At 44.5% G+C, this 25,953-nt stretch overlaps 1 protein-coding gene across 3 annotated transcripts in view; it reads right to left on the reverse strand.

Moving 5' to 3' along the window:
• The window catches only part of lnx1 (ligand of numb-protein X 1), a 61,185-nt gene extending 35,485 nt beyond the window's left edge, over positions 1 to 25,700 (reverse strand). Inside the window, exons 1-2 of one of the 3 annotated variants that reach the window (XM_044129140.1) lie at positions 25,366 to 25,700; positions 16,708 to 17,191 (exon numbers count right to left, since the gene is read on the reverse strand). In XM_044129140.1, coding sequence (XP_043985075.1) covers positions 16,708 to 17,117 — 410 coding nt within the window. In that variant the 5' untranslated portion in view covers positions 17,118 to 17,191; positions 25,366 to 25,700. Of the gene's footprint in view, positions 1 to 9,094; positions 9,832 to 16,707; positions 17,192 to 25,365 lie in introns of those variants that run through there. The other 2 variants (XM_044129141.1, XM_044129142.1) reach the window with 2 other exon arrangements.
• Between the last annotated feature and the right edge of the window lie 253 nt (positions 25,701 to 25,953).

The raw sequence follows: 25,953 nt of genomic DNA on the forward strand, positions 1-25,953 counted from the left end.
ATCATCTCTCTAAATCCAAGGATCTGTAGCGAGATAAAGAGCGGAGACGCACGCTCATCCTTCCAAACGCTCCTTCCTCCTCCTCCTTCTCCTTGTCCCTGTACAATAACAATTACCCATAATGCTTTCAGTGATGTGGCGGTCTTCCCAATTCCTCCGCCCGCTCCTGGAACACAAACGTGTTGTGTTCTTGCGATGTGCTATAAAACACCAGCTCACCACTCATCAAAGCCTGTGAGATTCTCCAATCCTCTTTAGGGGTGAGTGGATTATCCGTTCTAACCCAAATACGCGCTCCGCTCCCTTACTGCGGCGGACAATCACGTTAGTTCGCCCTCCCGCCGAAATGCAAATTACCCCCACTGAAGCGACGACGGCTGCTCGGGTGCTGAGTTTACAGGAGAAACGCTGATTTCTTTATTCTTTGGTTTGTTTAGACCCAAAACCGACGTTCGCTTTGTTGTTCTGAGCAGGTTCTGTGTGACGTAGACGCACTGCCCGTCTCCGTTCTGTCCTCTTACTCGGTCGTGTAGTAGTAGTGGCGACAGCCGCCTGTTTGTGATGCAGCCTGGCTTTTATTTGGGTTCCTCAAAACATATTCCCAGCAACGCCTGATGTGTGAAAACGCAGGAGGAAATGAAGGCCTGAAGGAGGCCCGCAGGTTTATCTCACCACAGAAAGTGAGAAATACAGTGCGTGTGTGTGTGAAAGGCTTTTTGAGGCATGTGTTGAGGGTATTCTTAGAACACTAATGAACGTGGGGACATGCAAACACAGTTGGAGATTTATCCACTCATTAGTCAGTTTAGAGCTCGCGGGATAGTTGTTGTTTGCAGCTCAGATTGTCTTAACCGAACTGCCGCTGGCCAGAAAACAAAACAGAATATGTTTTTTAATATTGAAAAGTAAATAGCTGCCAAAAGAAAAAAGAAAATGTTCTCAAACTCATGCTCGGTATGTACAAAATATGGAAAAGGCAACGCTGGGAAACAGGCAGAATTTATTAGACTTTGGCGTAAACCGTGGTGTCGCAGAACATCTGATCTGCCTGATTCAATGGGAAAATACTGTCTTTCTCAAGCAGCTTTAGGGTAAGACTCAATTGAAAATCTTTCATAATGTTTTAGGTATAAAAAACTGGACTGGGTTATGGGGAAGAGCGTGTTGCTACGAAGCAGACAAGCCATGTTTCTACAAGAACCCTTTCCAAGATTCATGGTAGCTCTCTGGGGTCATCATTGTCACTGTACAGTTCTACTGTAATTACTAGACTAAACAACAACAACAACACACAGTGTCCCTTATCTACCCTGAAGTTGTTATTCTCATCTTACGAAAGGGCAGCGCCTGCCATGATGGCTGCCCATGTCTTATGTTGTTTGTCTGTCTTTCTGTTTGCTCTTTGGATGGGCTGTGCTGAAACGAATTTTGTTGCGTTTCTGTACGACAATAAAGGCTCATTCTGTAAGTACCAGACTAAAAACAAATTACGACGGTTAAGGGTCGATATTCACCTCTGAAAATGTAAAAGGATCCAGTGGGACAAGTTTAAACTGTAGACTTGTCTTAACGGTAACCGGGTCTGAAATCCCCGACGTCTGCTGACAGCCAAAAAGACGAAAAGCTACCTTCAGTCAGACACATATTTTTAGCTTCATACTGTTTATGTTCAGAGGCACAAATAGAAACAACCACACCTCCTACAAGCATTAACACAATGGAAGTCGTGTGTTTGTGTGGGGGTTGTTTCTGCGGGACACGGCTCTCTGGCTTCATCTGTTAAATACCAGTGACTGTCATAAACTTCCACTGAGTTGAAAGTTATTATGATTCAGTTCCACAGTGTATGCCCTGTGAAATGATCAGCAGTTGCGACTGAAAAACTAGGCGGTAGCATCATTACTGCAAAGGGACGACATCACAGAACTCTGCACTGGCAAAATCCCTCCGTAATTTGTTCCATTTAAACAATTCTGCATTGTTTCATTGACACTCTGTGTAAATCATGAAGGGTAATCGCTGTGTTATAGCAGCGATACCAGAATCTGGAGTGACAACCGAAACAAACACACCTACACATATACTCGTAAAGTCGCCAACGAAGACTGCCAACGAATGTTCAGAATCTCTGAAACAAGCATAATTTATTTATAGCTTACAACCTGCTAAGCTGTTCCCTACTGTATATAAAACTCTCCTGGTGTCTTCATTCAGTATAAATCCAAACTACGAGGCCTGATGAAGAGGGACTTAAAACCAAAGCTGATTTCAAGGACCTTAAGACAACTCCAAACTCTAAAACGTCATTGTGGTTAATGTAAATACTACTTCATAAGCCTTTAAGCTGATAGCCACTGTCTCCTACTTCCATTCTCTGTGTGAAAAATAACTGGCTTGTGCAACGCAAACATGACGACGGTTAATGGATTGTCAAATTGCGTTAAGAGGCTTCTGAGATGGGAGTTGTTTCAAATGGTAGAAGTCCACTTTGACCTTTGCTCCCGTCGGACAAGTCGTCACCTTCAGCCTCAAGAAACAAAACGTGCTAAGGTGCTATGACGCTTATGTACAGATGTTAAAGAAACCCTGGTTCAAACTATTGCTTTAGGTTTTATTAAAGGAAAACAGAACGATTGAGGCCAGAGCGACATCAAGACAAGGTAATCCAGTTAATGATGAACCAGGGGAGTGTTAAGCAGATGATGCGCCCGTGTGTTGACTGGATCCGCCTGCAGTGAGGCGTAATCCCATCTGCTGCATGATTTAGGGTGGAGGGGTCAAGACACGGGGAGCTGGAGCAGTCGGTGATGTGGAAAAGGAAAAAGTGGCTTGTCAAAAACAGACTTGCACAATGTAAGCCAGGAGCCGTTGGGTGTGACTCCTCATCGCCTTTGAAAGCGACTGCGTGCCGAAAAGAAAAAGGAAAAAGTGTGGAGCCGCAGATGAACCTTTGTGTTGAAATTTTCCATTGTGTTCCGGTGTAGCAGGGAGCAGTCGGACAGGTTTGGCATGCTTTATGCAGCTGATTGTTTTACGGGGCCCAACAGATAGGAAGTCCGCTCTGCCAGTTAAAACCAGCCCCAGAACCCTGAGTCATCTTTTTCAAGCCAATCAATAAGGGCGATCATCAGTTGAGCCCTGGACCCATGATGAAGCCGGAAGGGTATTTATGCAGCAGTTTACCGTGTCAGTGTCTGGTTTCTACCAAGTAGGCAATCTCTTCCCTCGCGTGTCGAGAGCAGAGCAAACGCAAGCACCAATTTAATTCTCTGCTGCCCGGCTGAACTGGATCTCAAGCTCACTGACGCATCTCAACACCGGGACATTTGTTTCCAACACAAATGTCTGCAAATCTTTGTCTATGTTCTGGTGATGTCGAAACCCCACACCCCAAAAAAAACACAATTCTGCAATTGCGGTGTTTCCATTAAATAAGACTTAAAATTAAAATTAGGAGTGAATGAGCTTGTTTACATGATAAAACATTATAAATCATGGCAGCGACGGATGTAAACAGTTATACGAGATATTTTGATAACTCAGCCATGGTGCTAGCAAACATTGTCTTAGGCGTTGGAGCGTCAACCCCCTTATTCTTGGAAGTGGCTAGGTATGCAGTGTTTTGAATGACACACAACTTTTTATGAACTGTGTGATGGTGTGAGATCTGTGGTGGAGCCAGCTGCACATTGTTGGAGAAAACCCCAAGCAAAAACAAACTACAAACCATGAAGAAGACGACTTCCTGTCGTCTTCTATCTAGTTTTGGTAGTAGTAGCTTCCGGCTGTTGATCACGTGACTCGTATGATGCAAATAAAAAGTTTTCCCATAGCAGTTTTGCGACATACATCTATTTCAATATGTCTGGAAAACCATCTCAAACCAGCGCAACAACCTTCTATCGAAAAATGTGAGTTTTCGAAAATGCCATTGCCGAATAATTGCCGAATAAATTTTTTTTTTATTTGAATTTGTGCAATTCTATTGTTAAAAGAAGCACAGCTAGTGATTACAACAGTCTCAAAGTAGTTATTTTCTCTCACTGAGGTGCCAATTGCTCTACACCATTTTCGATACACCAAAGTGTCTGATCATACAGAATCCCTCCATGGTCTTAGTTCCCACAATGCTCACTGCACCTAGTAACCACCATTCTCTCTTTACCACACCAGCACCACGGCAATGGCTGAGTTTTCTCCTTTCCCAAAGCCCCGGCGGTCCGCGGTGCGCCGCTCACGTGAGAGATTAACTCTGCGCCCGCTCTCCCCTCAGCTGTCAGTTACGGTCTGCTGCCCGCGCATATTCAACCTTCCTACAGATTAGCCTGCTGCACACACGGGGTTGAGGAAGTTGTTTCGTCCTACCTGGTGTCCAAAGCCTTAGAAACCCCATAAACCGCAGCCAGATTTTGAGCGAGCGAGAGGCAAAGGTTAACAGAGTCCACGCACCCTCAGTGACAGGTCTGAGAAAGCAGGCCGCTTGACGTGAACGATTCAGCGCAGACTTGAGCGCGTGCTGCATTGCGCAAAACAAACACGTATTTAAGTTTAGTGAGGCGCTTTTCCTGCAACAGAACAAAACTCGGTGCCATCTGTAAGCCTTTTCTGCATACCCCCCCTCACCTTGCCCCTTGTGCTGTTTTCTGCTTGAACAGTGACACATCTGAGAGGAAGGCTCTGCTGAAGTAAACACTCTGACCTGCTGTTCGTTTCTGCTGCTGAATAAATGAATACATATTTCAACTGTTCTATTTCACAGAGTACAGTGTTTGCATGTGAATTGTACACGCTTTACATGATTCCAGATGTGTATTTCTGTTTAATTTTCCTTTGTGTAGTTTTTGTGTAAAAGCATGTTAGTAGCATGTGTGAGTAGTGGAAACACAAAACTTTAACAAGTCTACAAAGTGATGCAAAATTGTGACGTAGAAAGAAAACAATGGATGGTTTTCTTGTCTTCTTTTACAAAAAAAAGTGAATATGGCATGTATTTTTTTTTATAAAAACCAGCGTCAATTAAAGCTGTGTGTCACTTAAGATTGTATAGATGCACATCCAGAGACTGAGATTTTTTCCCATTCTTCTTTGTGAGTCATACACAATAAGTCAGAGTTTGTACAACAAGAATTTTTTGCTAAGTTTAAACAAAGATTCTCATTTGGATTTTTCTAGACTTTGACTGGGCCAGTCTAACACTTTGAACTGTTCTAAACCATCTTGTTTGGTTTTGGGTGTTGAAAGAAGGACACAACATGGATCTGCTGAGGTCACAGACTTTCAGAGCATGAAGACGGAATTGTGGAACCAAAAGAAAACGAATTCAAATTTAGTAAGAAATATTAGATAGTGTGACTTTCTCCTTTTACATTACAGTGATGTGCTACTTCATGTCTGTTTTATCACGTAAACCCCAAAAAGGTTTTAGGGTTATGAACAGTTTTTGTCTGGGAACTATAACATGGTGTGACATGTTTTCATTTCCTGTGTTTGTTAAGTGTCTCCTTGCGCCCGTTGTATGTTTTCTTGTTTGATTCTCTTTTTTGCTGGTAGACCTACTTGCTTGGTGTGTGCTCATGCATACATAAGTACTCCCATGACAGATTCACAGAATTAGCTTCATACAAGCAATAATTGTATAATTCCTCTTTTCTTTTCTTTCTACTTTCAAAGGAACTGGATTCTTCATTTCAGCCCCTCTCCCGTTGGCTTTCAGGTATTTTTGGCTGCAATAAAACAATGTGAGCTCCAGACACAGGGAGCAGGGATTAATATGTAGCCCAGACGAAAATCTAATTAGCGAAACCTCCTCCCGACCCCTCGTTCACTGCTCACCTGAGTCAGAGACGAGGCCGGACCGGACCAGACTGGACCGGCCGGCATGACACCCTGCCTTTGATTTCGATTTACCCTACCACTCTGCACTGTTCCGACTCAACGAGCGCGCGGCTGCCTGGGGTGGCTAATCCTGTTAGCACGCGCCCGAGCTGAAGATGTCCGGACGGCCACTGGAGCTCGCGCTGATCAAACGCCACGTAGATGCGGGCTGAAAGGACGGAAGCTAAGCTAATCGTAGCGTTTAAGACATCTCAGCCACGGCTCAGGAGTGAACTTAGATTAATCGCGAAAGCTCTACAGCACCGCATCGTCTGTGTCAAAGGAGCCAAGGGAGGGCTGGAAGAGAGGGGAAGGAGTCCAGCAGAGTTTATGAGTTGGGAGTAAAAACAAATCCCATAAAGCAGGAGAGTCTCTCTCTCTCTCTCTCTTTCTCCTTTTTGTGCCTGTGCTGCGTTCTTGTCGGCTGCATGGTGCTGACAAAGGGGAAGTTTTTTTAATCACAGAGAAACGTTTATTTTCCCCTCACGTTGTAAGTTACATCCACACGCAGACTTGCATGGGCTACATAACAGGCTGCTTATGTGTTCAGGGAAACAGAGACTCTCTCTATCCCCCTCTCCAACCCCCATGCAACATAATCTAACTGTAGCAATCACTTAACACCAAACAGAGAGGCACAGTGAAAAGAAAGAGACGGAAGATGAAGAAAATGGAGGAGGAGGAGGAGGAGGAGGAGGAGGAGGCCGCTTCTGTGCAGGCAGAGCTGGAAGCTGCTGCTGCTGCTGTCAACGTCGTGGATAAAGACGAATGGTGTGCCACCACTCTCCAGCCAGGCAGAAAAACACCACGTCCGCTTTTGTCCGCTCCTTGTTTCTCCCCATGTCATGTCATAATCAGCAAAAAAAAGAAAAAAACACTCCCCTAAACGCCACACACAAACTGTCAATACCCCCGCCCCCTCCGTTTTGAGGGTTCAGCACACCACAAACAGGCCCCGGAAAGTGACAACATATTGCGGGGATGCTGGGTGCCGTCGCCATGGCAGCCGTACGTATGGCCAGATGGAGGGAAGTGATCTTTCACCCTCCTGTCTCCTCTCATCTACAGTAAGCTACCTTCTGCTGCGCTTCTCGTCCACTTTATTTTTACCCGCCGTCCTCTCAACTCAGGCCATCGTCCCTCCTTTCCATCCTCACGTTTCATCTTTCCTCAGCCTCCGTTGCTGTCCAACCACAGGCTCCCCGGTCTTTACTGCCCCAGAGGGGGTGATTCTGTGCGTAGACGAGCATAAAAGGGAAAACAGTGGATTTGAAAGGCGCCCCATTGTTCCAGTGTAACTCCAGCGGTTTGACGGCGTGTTTCCGTCAAGCTGAAGAGGAGGAGAGCAGAACCGGCTCCGGGATCAGAGTGCTTCGACTTCCCATGGAGCTGCTGAACGTAGTCAACATTAACTCCCACACAATGAGAGTCTGGGGGCCAATACGCAGCTCACAGCAGCGTTCAGACGGGAGAGGAGCCAAGAATGAAAGCACTTTGATATACAGTTCAGAGACGTGAAAGGACCTATTAGATGGTCTGTTAATTATTCAGGCCGACTAGAGTATTGAAGAGCAGCCTGCATTCCAGGCAAATTTGCAGGTATTAAAAATTGGAAGATTAGTTAGTTTTCTCTGCTTGTAGGATAAATATTATACTACTGAGGCTCGTTTCATGTACAAAGATGTGAACTCAAAATACTGCAAAGCTGATAGAGGGAAAAAAAAAATATGAGTAAGTTGCACCAGTGTGTGAGTTTGCTTTTTGACACACAATGTCGGGGAGTATCTTTTGGCATGAAGTGGCATGTGATGTCATCTGGCAATGTTAGGTGTAAACCAAGGTAACAGTGTGTTCTTTGAGCCTGACATCTTTGTTTGAGACTCTTATTTTCTAGCAAGAAAGGAGATTTCTAAACTTATCATCTGGATGGCTGATGACATTTCATTGCATAAGCGTTGCCAAGGCCCTTAACTCTTTTAAAGGGGCAGTATTATGTATTTTACAGACACATAGTGCCAATATTTTACCACAACCAAGTGTCTACATTACCTTCAGTTACCCCCATTTAATAGAAAATAAACAATGATAAAGAGAAAAGATGAAAAGAATTCGTAAGAATACGACAGGCTAACCATTAGCTGCTAAGAGCACAATGAAATTATCATTAGCTTTACTGGCTCTAAACAAGAGAGCTGCTCTACAGTTTTCACTGAATCTGGATTGTATTTGATCCGACATGTAAATATAGATTAAAAACACTGTGACTGATCTTACTGAAGATTGTTTAAGCCACAGTTTAATGGGAAAAAAAAACCTTTTTAAAATGGAAAAAGGGAGCATTACTGACACTTACGGCCATCAAAACCACCACAGAAGTATTAAAAAATAACAGAAAAACATTATCTGGACTAGTCAAACATGGATGGGTTCATTTTACACTGTTTATACATAAAACACACTCTGTTTTATGAAGCTAGAACTCTACATCACTAAAGTGTTAACTTGTCAGCTAAATGTATCATTTGTAGCTTATTTATGTAATATTACTGCTCTCAAAGACACTGTCAAGCTGGCTGGAGAGTATTGTGTACCAGCCAATGTGACTCCGCTTGTGTTTTTGTTTTTGTTTTGTTTTGATAAGTACCCCCGCGTCAAAGGCGACGGCGTGCACACAAAGATGCAAACCAAGAACGGTCGACTGTACATTTTTAATGCCGAGGTGAAAGTCCCTTTCCGCAAACACGAGCTCTGGTTGCAGACATCCAAACACTCGACAAGACTCAGCATCCGCGCACGCGGCGCTCAAAATTCACAATTCTGTGCAAACGCAGGCTGACGCTCCTCTGCCCACCCCACCTCCACCTCCACCTCCACCGCCTGGTCGATGCCAGTAGTTAGGCGCTCGCTCACAGAGAGAAATAAAGGAAGGGGAGCGATGCCCTGCTGCAGTGTCGCTCCATAGCATCCAGACGAACCCGTCCACCCTGGGATGCAGCAGAACCTGCCTGCATCCCAGGCTGGACCACGGCTTCCAGCAAAACCCCCAAAAAGCATCAGCAGCATCAGCAAACCGCCGACTCTTCACGTGACGAACCCGAACGTAAACACCGGTGGAGTTCATGAACAAGCAAGGGTGGCGAAAGTGAGAGAAACAAGCAACCGGATGGATGGATGGTCAGTGGATGGGAGGGAAAGGATGTAGGATGAGTCTTGTACTCACAGTTCAGAATAGAGGATGTGCAGGTTGCCCAAATTGTCTGTGTAGTTGGCTGGGCTGAGCCAGGGCAGAACCAGGAGCAACAGAGCCTTCATGGTCAGCCGTCACCCGCCCCCCCCAACCCCTGCTCTCTAGTCCCTGAAGCTGAGCCTGTCTCCCCCTCGTCCCCCCGTCCCCCTCCAATTCTGCGACCCTGGCTGTTCTGACCCCCTCCCGTACCCCCTCTCTCTATCTCTATCTCCCCCAGCCCCCGCTTTCCTTCAAACGGCAGAGCTCTCAGATGTGATTTAATCCTTCACTTCCTACCTTTTCAACTCCCTCCCCCTCTTCCCCTACTTCTCTACTTGTGTCTGTGTGATCTTCTTCTTCTTTTCCTCTTTCTTCTTCTGCCTCAGGCTGGCTGCCTGGTCATCTCAGCTGCAGAGCCAAGTGGGCAGGTTGCCAGAGGTTGAAGACGGAGCAGAGGGGGGGAAATAAAAAAATAAAATAAAAATAAAAATCAGCTGGAGCAGGTGCAGAGAAGAAAGAAGAGGTCCCGGTTGTGGAAAAGGAGGAAAAGAAGAACGTGCAGGAAGAAGAGGAAGGGGAACCCATACAAAAGGTGGCACATTTGGAATACAATTTGAGATGTGCAGCCCCTTAATCTGCTCTGGGCACTGGCGAGTTGTAAGAGGATTTATGCCCGTATGCACTGTGTGTGCGCGAGTGTGTGTGTATGTCGGAGAGGACGGCGCAAGCTGTGACTTATACTGCAGCAGAAACCACTAAAGAGAGGACAGAGGGGTGGTGGGGGGGGATGGCGCAAACCAAACCAGAGAAGGTAGGGGGGGAGGGGGGGGGGGCGTACTTTGTACTCCTCTGATTGGCTTAGCCATGTTCGCATGCACTCGGATCCACACACACACGCACACACAGGTGCCGGTTCTGCATTCACCTCCCCCTGCCCGTGGATGTATCGCTCCTGCAGGGATGGGGGGGGGGGAGAGAGAGTATGTTGCTTTCCGTTGCCTCACCCCTGGTTTACAGCGATGGACTGCTCCCAGTGCAGCAGATTGGTCTGATCGCTTAAAAGAATCTGCCTACAAGCGTGGAGGGGGAAAAAAAAAAACTGAGAGCGAAAGAGAGAGAGAGAGAGAGGCAGAGTATGGCCAACACACACCGGTAAATCAATACGCTCTGCTGGGATGGGGTGGGTTTGTCAGATAGGCATGAATGAGAAAGGTGGTGATAAAAACGAAAGGACATGAAGCGTGTCTGTACTAAACCGAGGGAGTTCAAAAAGGTCTAATCTTCATCTTCATATTTTAGAAAAACTGCATTGAACCATAAAACTGAAAGGTTCTCATAGATTTAGCATCTCCAATTGGGATCTTATTTGAGCACTTTTTCAGATAAAATCCAGTGGAGCCATTTATCTCTGGTGGTTGCTTATGTGAAGGTCTCAGGTTTGTTTGAGAGAGCATAGGCAGAACAACTGGGAAGCCCCCCAACAAACCACGTAGGTCAGGAATAAATCTACCAAGACGTTGAAAACAATATTCCAAGCTTTCAGCATCCGACCCAAAATGGATCCGAAACATTTTCTGATCCAGTTTCGAAATATAGTGGTGGCAGCATCAGTACAGTTTCCTTCAGAAGGGACAAGGGAAGACGGTCAGAGTTGACAGAAAGATTGATGAAGTCCTGGAAGAAAACTTTAAAGAAAGAGAGAGCAAAAGATTTGGGACTAAGGTTCACTTCAAAACACGACAACAATTCTTAAGTTAAAGGTTTAGACCCACGTATGTTTCGTGTTACAAATGTCCAGTCAAAGTCCAGACCTAAATACAATTAAGAATCTGTAGTAGCTGTTTAACAAAGAATGGACAAAAAAAAAGTCTGTTTCTAGACGTACCCTAAGTAACAAGCAAATGGACCAAAATGAAGTACTGATTTTACATACAATACGTCGTACCCCTCTGTGTTGGTCTGTCACATAACATACCATTTAAATTAATTGATATTTCTGCTTGTAATAAGATGAAAGGCAGAAAAAATTCAAAGGGCAGGATTACCTTGGCCAGGCAGTGAACAAATCTTATTTTTCTCACTGCTTCATCTCTATCCCGCTTGTCCGATTTTCACGATGCCGACCGATGGACTCGAGAAAGTCATTTAGCCGGTCTAAACACCCTGTCTGATTAAATATTTCATGGATGAAGGTGGCGTGGTCACGGGCCAGTGTGCGTTAATGTTAATGGCCGGTTGCGAGAGGAACCGAGGCATCAGTTGTCCTGTGGCATTTGAGTGACGAGACCACAGGGCTCGCAGGAAATGGAAAAGTAATTGGATTGTGACAGGATGCAGTTTTGGCGAACAGAAGCCGGTGTGCCCCAGAGGAGGAGTTGTTCAGCAGCAACTCTGAAAAACAGCATCATGACGCACTCATGCACTCATGTTCTCGCATTCAATTACGCCTTTCCATTTCCCGTTCGTAGAAATGGTACCTCGCACTGACAGAGTGTCACGGTGATGTTTTTCCTTTCTCCACGTTCAAACTCTGGGCAGGAAATCACTGGAGAAAAGCCCTCTTCATCTTCCTCTAGTGGAACTTTTCAAAACAGATTTGCACTCCATAAGTTCAAGGTTTTGATTGTGTGTTGAGTATTGGAGCACATCTGCCACATGTCTCAAACTCTAAGGGGCTTTCTCAGACATGCAGTTTGGTTTACTTTGGCCCAGTCAGTTAGACTTTGTGGTGAACTTCTGTTTGCTAACTTGTCACTTTTTCTGGCGGTTTGGTTTCTTTCACACAGAGATAGCTCCACGCTAATCCAAACCTGTCACTACAAATGACGCCAGAGTGTTTAGTCTGTTTATTGGTCAGACCGGCGGAACCAAATATACCCCGATACTGTGTTCTGAGCTGGGCAAAAACACAAAGAATGTAATCCTCTTTTTAGTCATGTTCCTGGGACTATTTCAGGCAAAATTCATCAGAGATTTATACCGAGTGGATCTCGAAAGTGCACAGTGGCGCAGTTGGTAGAGCTGTTGCCTTGCAGCAAGAAGGTTCTGAGTTCGATTCCCGGCCCGGGGTCTTTCTGCATGGAGTTTGCATGTTCTCCCTGTGCATGGTGGGTTCTCTCCGGGTTCTCCGGCTTCCTCCCACAGTCCAAAAACATGACTTAATTGGTCTCTCTAAATTCTCCCTAGCTGTGAGTGTGTGTGTGAATGGTTGTTTGCCTTGTATGTCTCTGTGTTGCCCTGTGACAGACTGATGACCCGTCCAGGGTGAACCCTGCCTCTCACCTGGAACGTAGCTGCAGATAGGCACCAGCAACCTTCTTGACCCCATTAGGGACAAGGAGGAACAGAAAATGGATGCATGGATGGATCTCAAAAGTTGCACCAAGCGCTAGCCTTTGTTTCTTAGCTAGCTAACTCTACTGCGTTAGAGTTGCAATATTACGCGGCTACGGGAAGGCGTTTGGCTCAAGGTTTCACCACAAACTTCAGAAATATCTCAGAAAACCAGCCATTGGATTCTAACAAAATGACCTAAGAAGCCCTGGGGAATTTTTCTGCCATAATTCAAGAGCACGACCTAATGTTTTTCTTCTCAAAACTTGTAATTCTGATTCTCTTGCAAATCAAAATGAAAATGTAAGTACGAGAATCCGACGGCTGGTTGTTCCGAGACATAACGTCACTTTAAGACATCGGAGCCGTTTTTGTCTATCGCTGTCTTTGTAACACCAGAGCACGACCGCAAATATGCACTCTTAAAGGTTGGGCCGGGCTCAGCGTTAAATAAAAAGGTCCTGAGTTCCTTCCTCTGGTGGGAACTTGAAGTGGAGCCACTGCTCCTCCTCTACAGGAGTCAGCCGAGGATCTGAGTAATACGCCCCAAGTCAGAACCAGAACTCACCACAGGGATTACACACGCCTCTGGCCGGCAAACACTTTGATATAACTTAGAGATGGAGAGAGCTGCTGCAGAGGGAGATGAGCGGGATAAGTGGAAGACTGGGGACAGAAGACTGGAGTTTAACACGCTCATTGCACTTTCTGTAACTCTTCGCGAGGGAATACAGGACGTTTTTTACTAGTTCTTTTCATATTTCCACTTCAAATGTTTGTGGTTTTCCATTGCTTTTGAGAACTCGAGCTTTCTTGAACACGCAGGAAAAAGAAGAAAGCATCAATATGCTTGAGGCTGTCACCGAAAAGTCAAATATTTATACTTAAAGCAAGAACGAAAAGACAGAGTAATCTGTAAAACGTGAATTAGAAGTTTGAAAAGGACCAGAACAATATGGATCGAGGATCATTCAAACAAACAAAGAACAGGCTCAAAGAAACACATGCGGTTACATGTCAGCGTACAAAAAAAAAAAAAAACCCAACGCAGTGCAAGCCCTGACAGCACTAACCCAACGAGAAAAACCAAAATCACAGAGAAGATTTTGCTCCTCTTGTTTGCAGTGGATGCATTCGAAAATATCTGACTCTCTATCTGAAAGCCAATAAAGGTCACGAATGATTCCATAAGGATGATATCAGCCCCGGCCAGATGGCCGCGTCTCAGTCATTACAACTTCTGACCCGCTGCCAGACTTTTTGGGGGCCAGAAATAATATACTGCATTATCACTGGCATCAAAATACAGGCGGAGAGAAGGGTGGGGCCATGCATGGAGGCCATGTGACTCGTCTCTCTGTGTGTCGAGATTTGAGTTTGTGCAACACGATGCATATTGTGAATGTCAAAAATGGCCGAGGCAGAAAATATCTATATTACCTGAGCCACGTTTCATGGCGTTACAGAGTGAGATGACGTTAAAGAAAAAAGATTTACAACTACAGATTGGAGGGAAGGGACATAATGAAGGTGGAAATTTTAAATAATTAGTGGTCAGATCTCACCTGGATTATTCTGCACTAAAACAAGATTCGCTTCAACGCGTCACCATTCATAAAAACTCTTAATATTTTAGTGCAAACGCATAAAGGGGTCTCTTTAATTCAGTTTTGGTATCTACACCTCTTTAGATTGAGATAAACATGAAACTTGCAATATTGTGGACCCTTTAATTATAAAGACAAAAAACGTTTGGGGGCGGGAGGGAACAACATACCTTTCTTGTGAACTCAATTTTTTGTGTAAGTGTACAGAGAGAACATGCAAGCTCTGCTAACCGCACCTCACTACAAACCAGACAACGACAAACTGCTTCCAATTAAACCCTTTAAATACAAGCCTTGGAATTCATAATAAGAGAACTAATAATTGGCCGACGCCTTGATTAGCGTTGCTGTTCCACCAAGGGGGATGATTTGTTTGCTAATATGGTTATGAGACCTTTAGCTCAGATTAGAACTTGTTGCCGAGGTTTAGGTGAAGATTGTTAGTGCGCTAAAAAAGAAACTACTGCTATGGAAATCAGATGCAAATGAAAGTCTCCGGCGATTAAATTTGACATTTGCTTGATGGATTATGCAACGTGACTTCCTCTCACGCCCGCGCACTCCATTCTCACTTTGTCTTTGTACGTTTGTCTTTAATCATTAAAAACTCTCCAAAATTCAACAGAGGTACAAAGAACCACACAGAGCAGAATTTAAAAGAAGTTAGCTCTTTTGTAAAAAAATTTTTTTATTCACTGCCACAATCACCGGAGCAGGATTAGATATGTTGAAACGGGTTTTTCGCCGAGAACTTTTCACATCCTTGCACACGTTGCGTTCGGCCATCTCGGCGGACGCGGCCCCGCTCAACCTCCGCAGATAACGCCCTCTAACTACGGGAGAGCAGCCGAATCCTTTTGGGAGGCAGCCTCGGAGATCCACATCTCATTATCACATCCACACTACATGAGGGCAGGCAGTGCAGAGGGGGGGGAAGAAGAAAAGAAACTGACAGAAGGAAAGGTTGAGCTGAAAAGATGGTGTAGGAGCTGAAACACAATGGTGAAGGAAGATTTGGTTATTTCTTTTTAAGGATTTTCAAGCAAACTCGAGCTTCTACGTTTTTGGACGCAACTTGTCCGCTTCCTGTCTGTGATATTTGGTGAGATGCGTTAATTATCCCAGCGGCACTTGGGCCAGGGGGGAGTCTTAATGAGGATTAACGCGAGCGGAGAGAAACCGCCGCGCCGCATTTTAATACGCAAGCAGACGAGCTGGGAGTTTTGGTTTGATGAAAGCCTGGTTGGAGGAGGAACTCTGTCCTCTGGGGACGGCAGTCGGTTTTTAAAGATGATGGACAAAGTGAACGTGGAAGGGGTAACCTACGGTCAAGGGCTATTGCAAGTCATTGCGATTTTTGACAGACAAGTGCAGGTGGAAAAAGAAAACTGAAAATGGAGAGGAATGAAAGGTGGACACGCAGGAAATGGGGAAAGACATTTGATAGCATCGGTACGCACACTGTCTGTGTCACAGTGGCCATTTTAAACATATTTGCACTCCAGAAGGATTTACATTTTATTTAGAAAAATAATCTAAAGTATTCATCCCATTTCATAAGTGCAATATCAAAATGTACCAAACTAAATGCATGTCTTTGGTTGTAAACTTCTCCACTTTAAAGTAAGGTGGTAGCAGAGTCATGCTGAGGGGATGCTTTTCTTTAGCAAGGGACAGGATAGCTGGTAAGAGTTAATGGAGCTTAGACCTAATCAGTGCAAGAGCAAAAACATGGAACAGACTTGAGATTCATTCTTGGGTTCACTTTCTACGGCAACAACCCCAATCAGAGCCATCTCTTAAGGATGAATATTCATGTAATGATATGGTCTAGTCAAAGTCTAGAGCTAAATGAAGCTGAGAGTTTGTGGAAAATGGGCTTGACAATCGATGTTCTCAGATGCCCTCTGGCCACTCTGCCTGACCGTGTGTGCTATTGTGTTGAATGTGGAGAGAGACCCACCCATGAAGGCTTGCAGCTCTACCTGCATCGAGAGGTGAATCCAGAGGCCAGAATACAAACGCACACACAACTCTGCAGAGTTAAATTGGTAAGAATGTTTCAAACGCATGTTTCATTTCTTTTCAACTTTGTATTCTGTGTTAAAGGGGCAGTATTATGTTTTTTCCAGGAACATAGTTCCATTTTATTGCACAATCAAGTAACTATGCCACCTTCAGTTGGCATATATATCACATATGACATGAAATACATTTTACTTCCGGGTTTAACGCCTTGAATTTGAGCCTCTGTCTCTTTAAGAAGCTCCTGCTCTTTTTGAAACTCCACCTTCATGAAGTCTTCACAACATGACTCCTCTGTTGACCCTTTGACAATGTTTTAATGAGCTCAGGAGATGTGCTTTGCAGAGGTGTTTGCTAATTGCTGCTGGCTAGTCTGCAGGAGCCGAGTGAGGGAGGTCTGCTCTGTGAGGCGAAAGCTCGCAAACGTGGAAAGTGCAGCTTTGATGAGGTCCAACGAGGCATTTTCCACCGTTGGATGGTTGCAAAAACTCTTAAGGGATTTCTCAAACATGCATGACAGAATCAAGGCAACACTTCAGGTGTGTTTCAAGCCACTTTCAATTGATAGTTAGTGGATTTAAAGAACCGAAAAGGGTTAAAGTATCTGATCACATGTATTTTGGGGTTTTTTTTGGAGCCTACCTGCCCTTGATGTGGTCTTCCATCTCGCCACGAGGCAGGATCTCCGTGCAAAACTCAGCGAAAGGGCATGCCACGGTCAGCTTATCCAGCAGCTTATGCACCAACAGGCTGGGCTTCCTGCAGCTCTGCAGCATGAGGGGCGTGCGGCACACAGGACAGAAGTCGCTCTCCAGTAGGAAGCTGGTGAGGCACTCCTTGCAGTAGGTATGACCGCAAGGCGTGTCCAGCGGCATGATGAGTGGCGACAGACAGATGTGGCAGATGAGGTCGTCGTCCACGTCGTCCAGGTAGATGTACTCGTGGTTCTCCTCCAGTTTGTGACTGTGGCCGCAGGAGGCGCACAGCTCAAGGGTCGGGGAAAACACATTCGAGTCTGTCGGGGAGATCTCCAAAGGGGAGGCCTCCGCCATCGCTGTGGCGACGTCAGGCTAGCGTCTCATTTGAAAAGGTGGGACATGTCGAACAGGTTGTCAGCAGAAGAGATCTGCGAGGAAGAGGAAAGCAGCGTAAATACAATGTAGAAGTAGTTGGTAATGAGATTACTGTTGTGTTAGCCCTGGAAGTGGAGAGAGTTTCAATAGGGAACCAAAATCGCAACATTTGTTACATTCTGGTGTGGTTCTTGTTCACGCTACACGCCCTTGTTTTACAAAATTGCGTACTGGAGTGAAGGGTTGAAGATACAGTGTTCTGCCGAGTCAGAAAAAAATCCATTTGAAACACAGTTTAGTGTGAGCTGAGGTTTTTGTGATGGTGAACAGACAAAAAAAAACAAAAAAAAAAGATCCATACACAGTATTCTGATTCAGGGTGTGCATAAGACTGACGTGGCACATATAATGAACATGAAGGAGTCTTTATGAATAACTGTTGTCATGAAGTGCCATTCAGTAAATAATGACACTTTTACTGCAAAGTTGCTCTAAAGGCTGCAACCATTAAAAGTGGCAACTTTGCCATTATTTACCGAAAGACACTTCATGACAACAGTCATTCATAAAAACTCCTTCATGTTCATGAAGTGTTATGTGATGTTTTTGACAGTGTCATGTCGGTCTCACGCACATCCCGTCATATAAAAGTGTTACCTTAAATACTCAGAACTATAACAAATGAATCATGTTGCAAAGAAAAGAACAACCAAATCTAGTCAGGTGACCGAGGCCTGGCTGTCAGGGTGGGTGAGTACGTTAGTGACTTGACCAAGAACAGAGAAAACCAGAGAGCATGCACTGTGAAGGATGACTGCTGGTCATCAGCCTGCAGCGAACATAGGAAGGAATCTGAGGTGACATCAGGAAGTGGAGGAGAATTTAGGCATTTTACAGCCTAAAGAATCTGAGCACAGAAATGGTGTGCATTACTTAAAAACTATCTCATTAAAAAAAGTCATCCAAATCAGCAGTAAAATGTGATGGAAAAATTAGAGATGCACTGAGGACGTTTTTTGATCAAAGAAGTTTTTTTTCTTCTTTTCTTGTGGCTTTTCCCTTCGTGGGTCGTCACGTCAATTGACCTTTTCTCCTTTTATTCCTACAGTTTGCATGCTCTACCCTCAGGTCCTCCTTTCCCGTCTCCCTCATGGGCTTCTGCCCGACGGCTCCAACCTCAGCGTCTTAAACTCTGCATCCTTCAGTTCTTCCTCCTGTCGTTTTTTCTTCTTCTTTTGTCTCTAAGCCGTACGACGTCGCTGGGGTCTCCTTCACTTTTCCTTTTGTTTATCACACGTCCCGCCGGTCCCCACCCACTTTCTACGTCACGTCTTTAGAATTCATTCAGGCGACAAAAGTGAGAGCAAGACTTTAAGTAGATAACAGGAAGGTTATTGCGTGCAGTTTCTCGGTTTTTATCCCCGTTCAGCTTTCTCTGCTGGTAGTCCCTTTATGTATTCCAAAAATGATGGAGATATTTACCCTGCCTCATTACCAAAAGATTAATCACCAAGAAAAGATGCTGAAGTCAGTTTAAAATGTTGTTTTTGTTTCACAGTATTAGTGAACAAAGGTTTTTGAGCTGTCATTTTAAATCATTATGTCACAATCATATTTCACCTAAATAACTGATGGTCTATCATGTCTGCAGGGCTTAAAAAGTATTCAAATTCTGTTTTTATGTCTTATATTAAATTTAAACTGAAGTTGGTATCAGTTGAAGAAAGACAAACTGGGAACTGGAAGTTATTTCCAAACTTTTGAACAGTGCAAGTGAGTTAAAAGTATATAGAGCCACAGAGGACTTATTTCTTTGCAAAAAATCATTTGTTTTCTCCCTTGAAAAAAGCAAGATGTGTTCAATACATCATAAATTTTAATGTGGGACGGCTGCAGACACAGTGGGATTCCTTTCTATTCACACATGCAAAGAACTGCAGCAGTCTCTTTTTATGTGTATCATCATTATTATTTTTATCATTTCTTGGATTTACAGAGGCGGCCCGGATAACAGATATCGAGCGACTGCGATTTCTCCTCTGGACGTGGGAACATCAATACCACTCATCTCACCAGCAGATACAGAAACAGACCGACGCAGACGAGTCTGTGGCTCTCTGCTTCCACCACAATCGCTCATCTCTGCTAATCCACGGCCTGGCACGACGCGCTCTCAATCATGCCGAGTTATTGTTTTCTGGTGCACGGGTTTACGTTTCGGTCGATGCGCTCGGGCCGGCCAGCCGGCGCGCACGTCATACCCAGAGCAGGTGGGTTCCTTCGAGCACATGGACACCAACAGATGGGCCTAGTCAGGCACACGTCACTTTGGCAGGAGCGACCGTTTGGCGCTCCGTTCGCTGCGCTGCTGCGTGACGACGCGCCGGCTCCCGTTCAAAACCTCACCAACAGCAAAGGGTGGAGCCAAAATAGAAATGTACAGCAGCTTTGAAAAAGTATTTGCCCTGTCTAATTCTAACGAAGAAGATGAACTAAGCACATAAAAAAGGTGGTTTCTAAATGAATCTTTTTTTAAAAGGAAAAACAAAAGATATAAGCGTAAACATAAAGACTATGACTGTTACCCTTGATGATAACTGGGAACCTTCTTTTTTCCCAGAATTATTAAACACAAGGAAGTTTTTTTTTTTTTTTTTTTTGTCACCTCTTGGATGTGAGGTTGACACATGGCTGGTCACTCTGGAGAATCTTTGCTTTTTTAGATAATGACTCTCGCTGTGTTTCCATAACCTTAAGTAACAGCTTTGTAAAAATTTCCAAGCTGATAGAAATCACCAGCTGTGTCTACACAATACATGTGCGCGAAACTTTTGGGAATTTTTCACTAATGGCGGAAAAAAACCCATAATTTCCAGGTTACGTTGTTTAAAATGAAATAAGAAGAGCGATTAAAATCAACAATTTTGTTCACGTGATAAGTCACTTCCTGTTGTGTTCGTCTTTTTCGGCAGCAGTGACATCCGGTTGTCGGTCACTGCTTGACTCTTTATTGCAGTTTTGCAAAATACACTAATTGCCGAAAAATCACCTCATCCAAACCGTTCATCAAAATAATCTTTTTTTTCCTGATATTGGCGTCAAGCGAATTTATTTTCGCACTTCCGATTTGCACAGTGACATAGTCAATGGGAACACAGCTAATGACTTCATGTCTTATTGGATCTTGCTCTTTAAATCGGGCCTTTGAAACCTTCTAGCTTCCTTCATGTTGTCACTCGGTCTCTACTTAAGTGGTTTCCCCAATAAATAAACAAATAATGATTTTAAATTTAGATTTTTAATTTGTTCTGACGATTTGTCTTATATGAAAACTAGGTTAATGATCAGAAACATTTAAGTTTAGGAAGAAAAAAAAAAGAAGCAAAAAGCAAACACAAGAACAACAACAACAAAAAGAAGAAACATACAAGAGCTCAAATAATTTTCCACAGCACCGTAATCGGAGACCGCTGCTTCTGTTTGGGTGTAACATATTCTGCTGCTCTTACGACCGCCCCAGCTAGAAAGCTATTACAAGGCACAACAAACGCCGGCTTCGGTCCGCAACACTCCATAGCGCTGCATCGTAAGCGTGTGTTTGATAGCAAACACAGTCTTTCCTTTTGACATTATCAGTGCGAATCCCGCAGACTGCGACGCCCGTAAGAATTCCCGTCTGCGGCGTATCTAACGCGGGGAGGCTAACGAGAAGAGGGGGAACGGTCGAACAAAGTAGAACTTTCCCTCTCCAAACGCGTGGTGACAGGGCGGATTCATCAGAAGCTGTGGCGCCTGCTGGGTGCGGCCTGATCTACGGAGCAAAGCGCTTTCATCGCAGAACAGGCCTGAGACCGAAAGGGAAGAGGAGCGAACGCAAACGCTGGTTAGGATGACAAGCTAAGACAAAAGAAAAGAAAGAGAAAGATTTACAGACATGGAAAAATGAAAGGGGGCTTCATCTGTTCTCGGAGCATAATCTCCTCTGAAAGAGTTTTCATGACTAAACTCCAAACTGTGTGCTTAATATGCGGCAGCTCTTTGGTGTGGGGTTGCCTCGGATCTGCTGACAACAACACATCCACTTCTCGCCGACGATTCATTCTAACAGCAGGAAATGCGAGCGAGGAGCGAGTCCATTAATAAAAAAATAGATTACACTCGGCGTGATCAAAAATCAAAGCTGTTTGGTTTGCAGCTCATCCAGAATACTGAATGCGGTTTCTGATTCTGGGATGATTTTACCCCAACTTAGGTGGAAAGCAGTGGACTGTGGGGTTGAGTATTACTACTTTGTGGCTAATATTCTAATTTTACACACACACAAAAAAAAATAAAATCATAACTCAAATGGTTCTTAACCTCGGGGGCATGGGCCAGTATGAGTCCATGGGTCGTTTATTATTGGGCCGAAAAGGGAAAAACATGGAAATGACGCTGATGATTAGACGGTGAATTAATTACATTAACTCACTAAAATGATTCATATATTAATTTAAAATAGTTTTTTTCAGTAGCAATCATGTAATGAAAAGCATTCCCAACTTTAATAATTATGTTACCAGTCATAAGTCTGTATAATTTGGTTTGAATCAGTTCTGCTGCTTGTCAGTGGGCCAAAGGCAGATTCCACGAACATTAAAAATACAAAATATTTCATTGCTAAATGACTTTCTACTAACCCTTCCTCCAGACATAACAGCCACACCAAATGAGCAAGTCAGGGTAATAATGTGCTTCCACTTTTCCTTAACAGCCATTTTACTCAATAAATAATGTGAACTGGAATTGGGACCCACATAAAACGTCCGCTTAGGGTCTTATAAAAACATAAGGCGGCACTGGGGAAATCAGACCAGTGGCAAAAATAAATAAATAAATAAAAATCTGCACACAGGTCAGGACTGAATGCAACCCACATGTCGTATAACAAGTTGTTTCCTCAGAAATATGAGCTGAGCCACCGTGGCGGCCGGACTGATGAGGAGAGGGCAGCAGCAGAAGAACCGTGTCTGAATGAGTCACGTCTTAAGAGATTTTACAAAAGTTTCAAAACTGATGCTTGAAGATTGAATCCAAAAACTGCATTTCAGTCAGTTTGGTCATTCAGGCGACCTCAAATTGGAGAAGATGATTCGAAACGTCGTATGGGCAAAGCTTTTTTTTTTTTTTTTTCTTTTGAAATATCCCAGGGAATCTTTGACATAAATGCACACTGCCTTCACGTCAACCGCATTGTGTCGATTGACACGCACTAACTGGCATGCTGACTACTGGACTCCATCCTCAGGTTCACTCGGCGCCGACTGTGCGCCGCCGGGTTGGTTTAGTGGAAAATCCTGATGTGTGCTGTAGTTCTGCAACAACCCTGATGACGCACAGATGGCCCTGAGACCACAAACATATGAATCTGACGGCCCGCACGCACATGTTTGCCTCTGCATGCACTCACTCTTCACGGATGAATACAGGCGACACGCCCGTGCCGGAGGAGTATCAGCTTTCTCTGGCTCGGTTCTAATCCGACAAGAGAAATGTTGACGCTTTGACAGTGGGACGTTTCGCTGTCGCTGGGGACGATGTGGGAGCTCTGATGGGCTATGGATGTTCCCCACACCTGGTAGTCCGGTAGACTCGGTTTGACTGGGGAACAAAGCTGCAACATTTGCTACATTTTCAGCTGCTGGTGTTTACTTTCACACTGCCCTGTGTCACCCTTTGAAAAACCTGTTCTCCCTCACCTGTGCGCTGCTGTCGCTGCTCTGACAACCACTGAAGGAAACGACAGGAAAATCTCTGAAAAAGCACAACTTCCATCTTTGCAAAATGTGAACAAAAATGGAGCAGCGTCAGATTTTGGCAGCTGTAGGATTTCTCTTTTGTCTTTGTTAAAAGGCCACAAGTCATTTCTCTGGCAAGCATTAGTCTGTTTTGGTCGTATTTACCCAGAATGCCCTCTGGTACCGTTACTTCCTGCTTTTGGAGTGGTCCTCGGACCGCTTGCATTCACATATGCATTCGAGTTAATTTAAACAAATCGAGACCTGTAGGTTTTTAGGCGGACCAGTTTGCTTTTTTGATCGTCTCCTCAAACAAACCAGACTTTCTAGGCCAGGGGTGGCCAACCCTGGTCCTCCAGAGCCGGTGTCCTGCAACACTTAGACGTCTCCCTGATCCAACACACCTGAATCCAAGAGCTGAATCACCTCCCAAGTGCAGTCAGGTTCTCCAGAGTCCTGCTATTGGCCTCATTATTTGACTCAGGTGTGTTGAAGTAGAGATACATCTAAGAGTTGCAGGACACCGGCTCTCGAGGACCAGGGTTGGCCACCCCTGTTCTAGGCAAACGGACTGAAGTTTTCATAACTCAAACTATACAAAGCTGGTGTGAACAAGCCCTAAAACCTGATTTGTAGCTGATTTTTTTTTTTAAAGGTTCTGTTGAAAGGAGTACGACAGGAAGAGAGTAATGAGAGAGGGGGAATTCATGCGGCAAATGTCACCTGGCCAGGAATCGAACCTGCGGTTTCCACCACGCAGACTAAGGCCTCAATACCTGGGTTGTGCTTTGACCCTCCACAGCACCTCAACTGATGCTTTTTGACAAATTTACTACTCGTTCTCAAGTGCTCAAACAGCCAGAAGAAAGGTGATGCTTTCATGATCCATAAATCTCATTGTGTCCATGTTTCTCTTTTGTCCTTCGCTGAAAGGAGAGGGAAAGAAATGTTTACATTGTCGATGCTACCCTTTCTCTTTTGTCTTTGAAGCAGTCATGCCAATCCTTGACTCAACACGCTGTCCTTCGACATAAACCGCGGCCCAATCTTCGCCCGGAGTATATTTTATGTAAATACCGCTGCCGGATTGGTCTCAGATTTCTCTCCTGTGATCCGAGTTAATAATGACACAAGACGGTGCGAGGTCAGCTTTTTTTTTTTCTTTTTTTTTTTTTCTGTAACGTTGATGAGTGTGGGAAAACAAGCCGGTGGCGAGGTATCTGTGTCTGCATTAGCATTCGGAGAGTTCACACGTAGCTGGCTTATTGCTACCGGCTCCTCGGGTTCAGGAAAAGAAGTGGAATCATATCTGCTGATCAAACACACCCCAAAGATGACAGGCGAACCAACACAGACGATCGGGGGTGTTAATGTCACTTCGCTTTTCTTTTAACTTTTAGCGGAGTTCCCTTGTTGACACAAGGCAGTCGCTCTGTGAGTCACGCTACCGATAAAAGGTAATAAAAAAAAACAACACAAAAATAGCAACAGCTAATCAGACTTCGGACTCATGCTCATAGACATGGAGCCAGAGTGAATGGAGATCGGGCAGCCAGGAGTTAAAAGGAGTACATGCAACACATGCAGACCGCAACATAGTCTGTTGTGTTCAGACATGCCCCCAAAAACACAGAAAAATTCCAGTCTGTCATCCATTTTTTCTCTCTCTCTTTCTTTTCTCTGGAAAACATCTGCTTTGTAACCACGCACAACAAAACAAGGACAGAACAAAGACAGCAGCGTTTCTGTTTAACTGCTTACACTGTTGAAACATTACCCAAACATTTAGCTTCACCAGCTAGACAGTAAATCAACTTTTTTTTCCCCTTCCACCCCAATTGTCAAGAAGCTCTACATGCAGTTTGTGCATATTTTGTCAATGCAATAATAATAATAATAATAATAATAGGGGGGAAAAGTCAAATAATGGTAATTGCTTTTTGCTGTTATTTATAAATAATGGGTCTCATTAAATAAAGTTCACTAAAGGAGAAATTATCTTTCTACGTTATAAAATGCGGCGCCTTTTGTTCCAGCCTGGCCACATGGGATGCAAAGCGGCAGTACAGGAACGTTACTGTAAGTCCGCTCCAGTCACTAATCTCTCCGTAAAGCTCCTGTGTGTGTTTGCGGCCTGACTGATACTGACTGACTGACTTCTCTAGCGTCGGTGTGAGCCACAGCTGGTCTGGTTGGGCAGCTGCAGCCAGATGTGAAGCCTGGTGAAGAAACGTGAATAAAAAAAAAAAAAGCAGCTGACAGGTAACAGAAAATCTACACCTGCCATGTTCTGCTCACTTAAAAACAGAGAGTGCTACCATTAATGCAAATGACTTTCATGCAAATAAAAAAAAGATCACTGTTTTGTGCTACAAAGTGCTCTGACTATTAAAGTCGTGTTTAACCCACTAATCTTTAAGAGGAATTAAAAAACGTGAAAGCGTACTCACATAACCTCATTTTGGAAGCTCACTTTCGGCCCCGTCGCTCACCTGGACAGGTAAGAGTCTGGCAGCGGGTGTAACATTAAACCCTCCAGTGAAGGGAGGTGGAGAAGAGCGAGAGGTAAATGACTCACAAAACAGGACTTTGTCCCGGTCTCAGAGCCTTGGTGAGCGGCTGACCGACTGGCCGACCGACCTTCGGGCAAAAGAAGTTTTTATCTCATTCCCTGACTTTCAGGAAAATCTTCCAACTCCAAACTCCCCCGCCGTGTGGAGCAGAGCTCCTTGCATGAGCTAAAAAAAACTGCTCATGTCTTAGCCAGCCCAGGTGATCAGGAAGCGGCGGTGGGATGGGCGGAGACAAGAAATAAAGGTAAACAGGAGAACTGCCCCAACCTGCCTTGGGAGTTGAGGGAGAAACTGGCCTGGGAGCGGGAGGCGGATAAAATGAAAAGTCTGAGTGGAAATCACCCACAAACAATGTGTTTAAAAGGGGAATTTTCAAAATCAAGCGAAACTGCACGAGTACTTTTTGGCAGGCAGACAATGAAGAGATACAAAGTTGCAGCAGCGATTCGTGTCTCTGCTTTCGGC

Source organism: Gambusia affinis, linkage group LG10, assembly GCF_019740435.1.
Source record: "Gambusia affinis linkage group LG10, SWU_Gaff_1.0, whole genome shotgun sequence".
Classification (NCBI taxonomy): Eukaryota; Metazoa; Chordata; class Actinopteri; order Cyprinodontiformes; family Poeciliidae; genus Gambusia; species Gambusia affinis.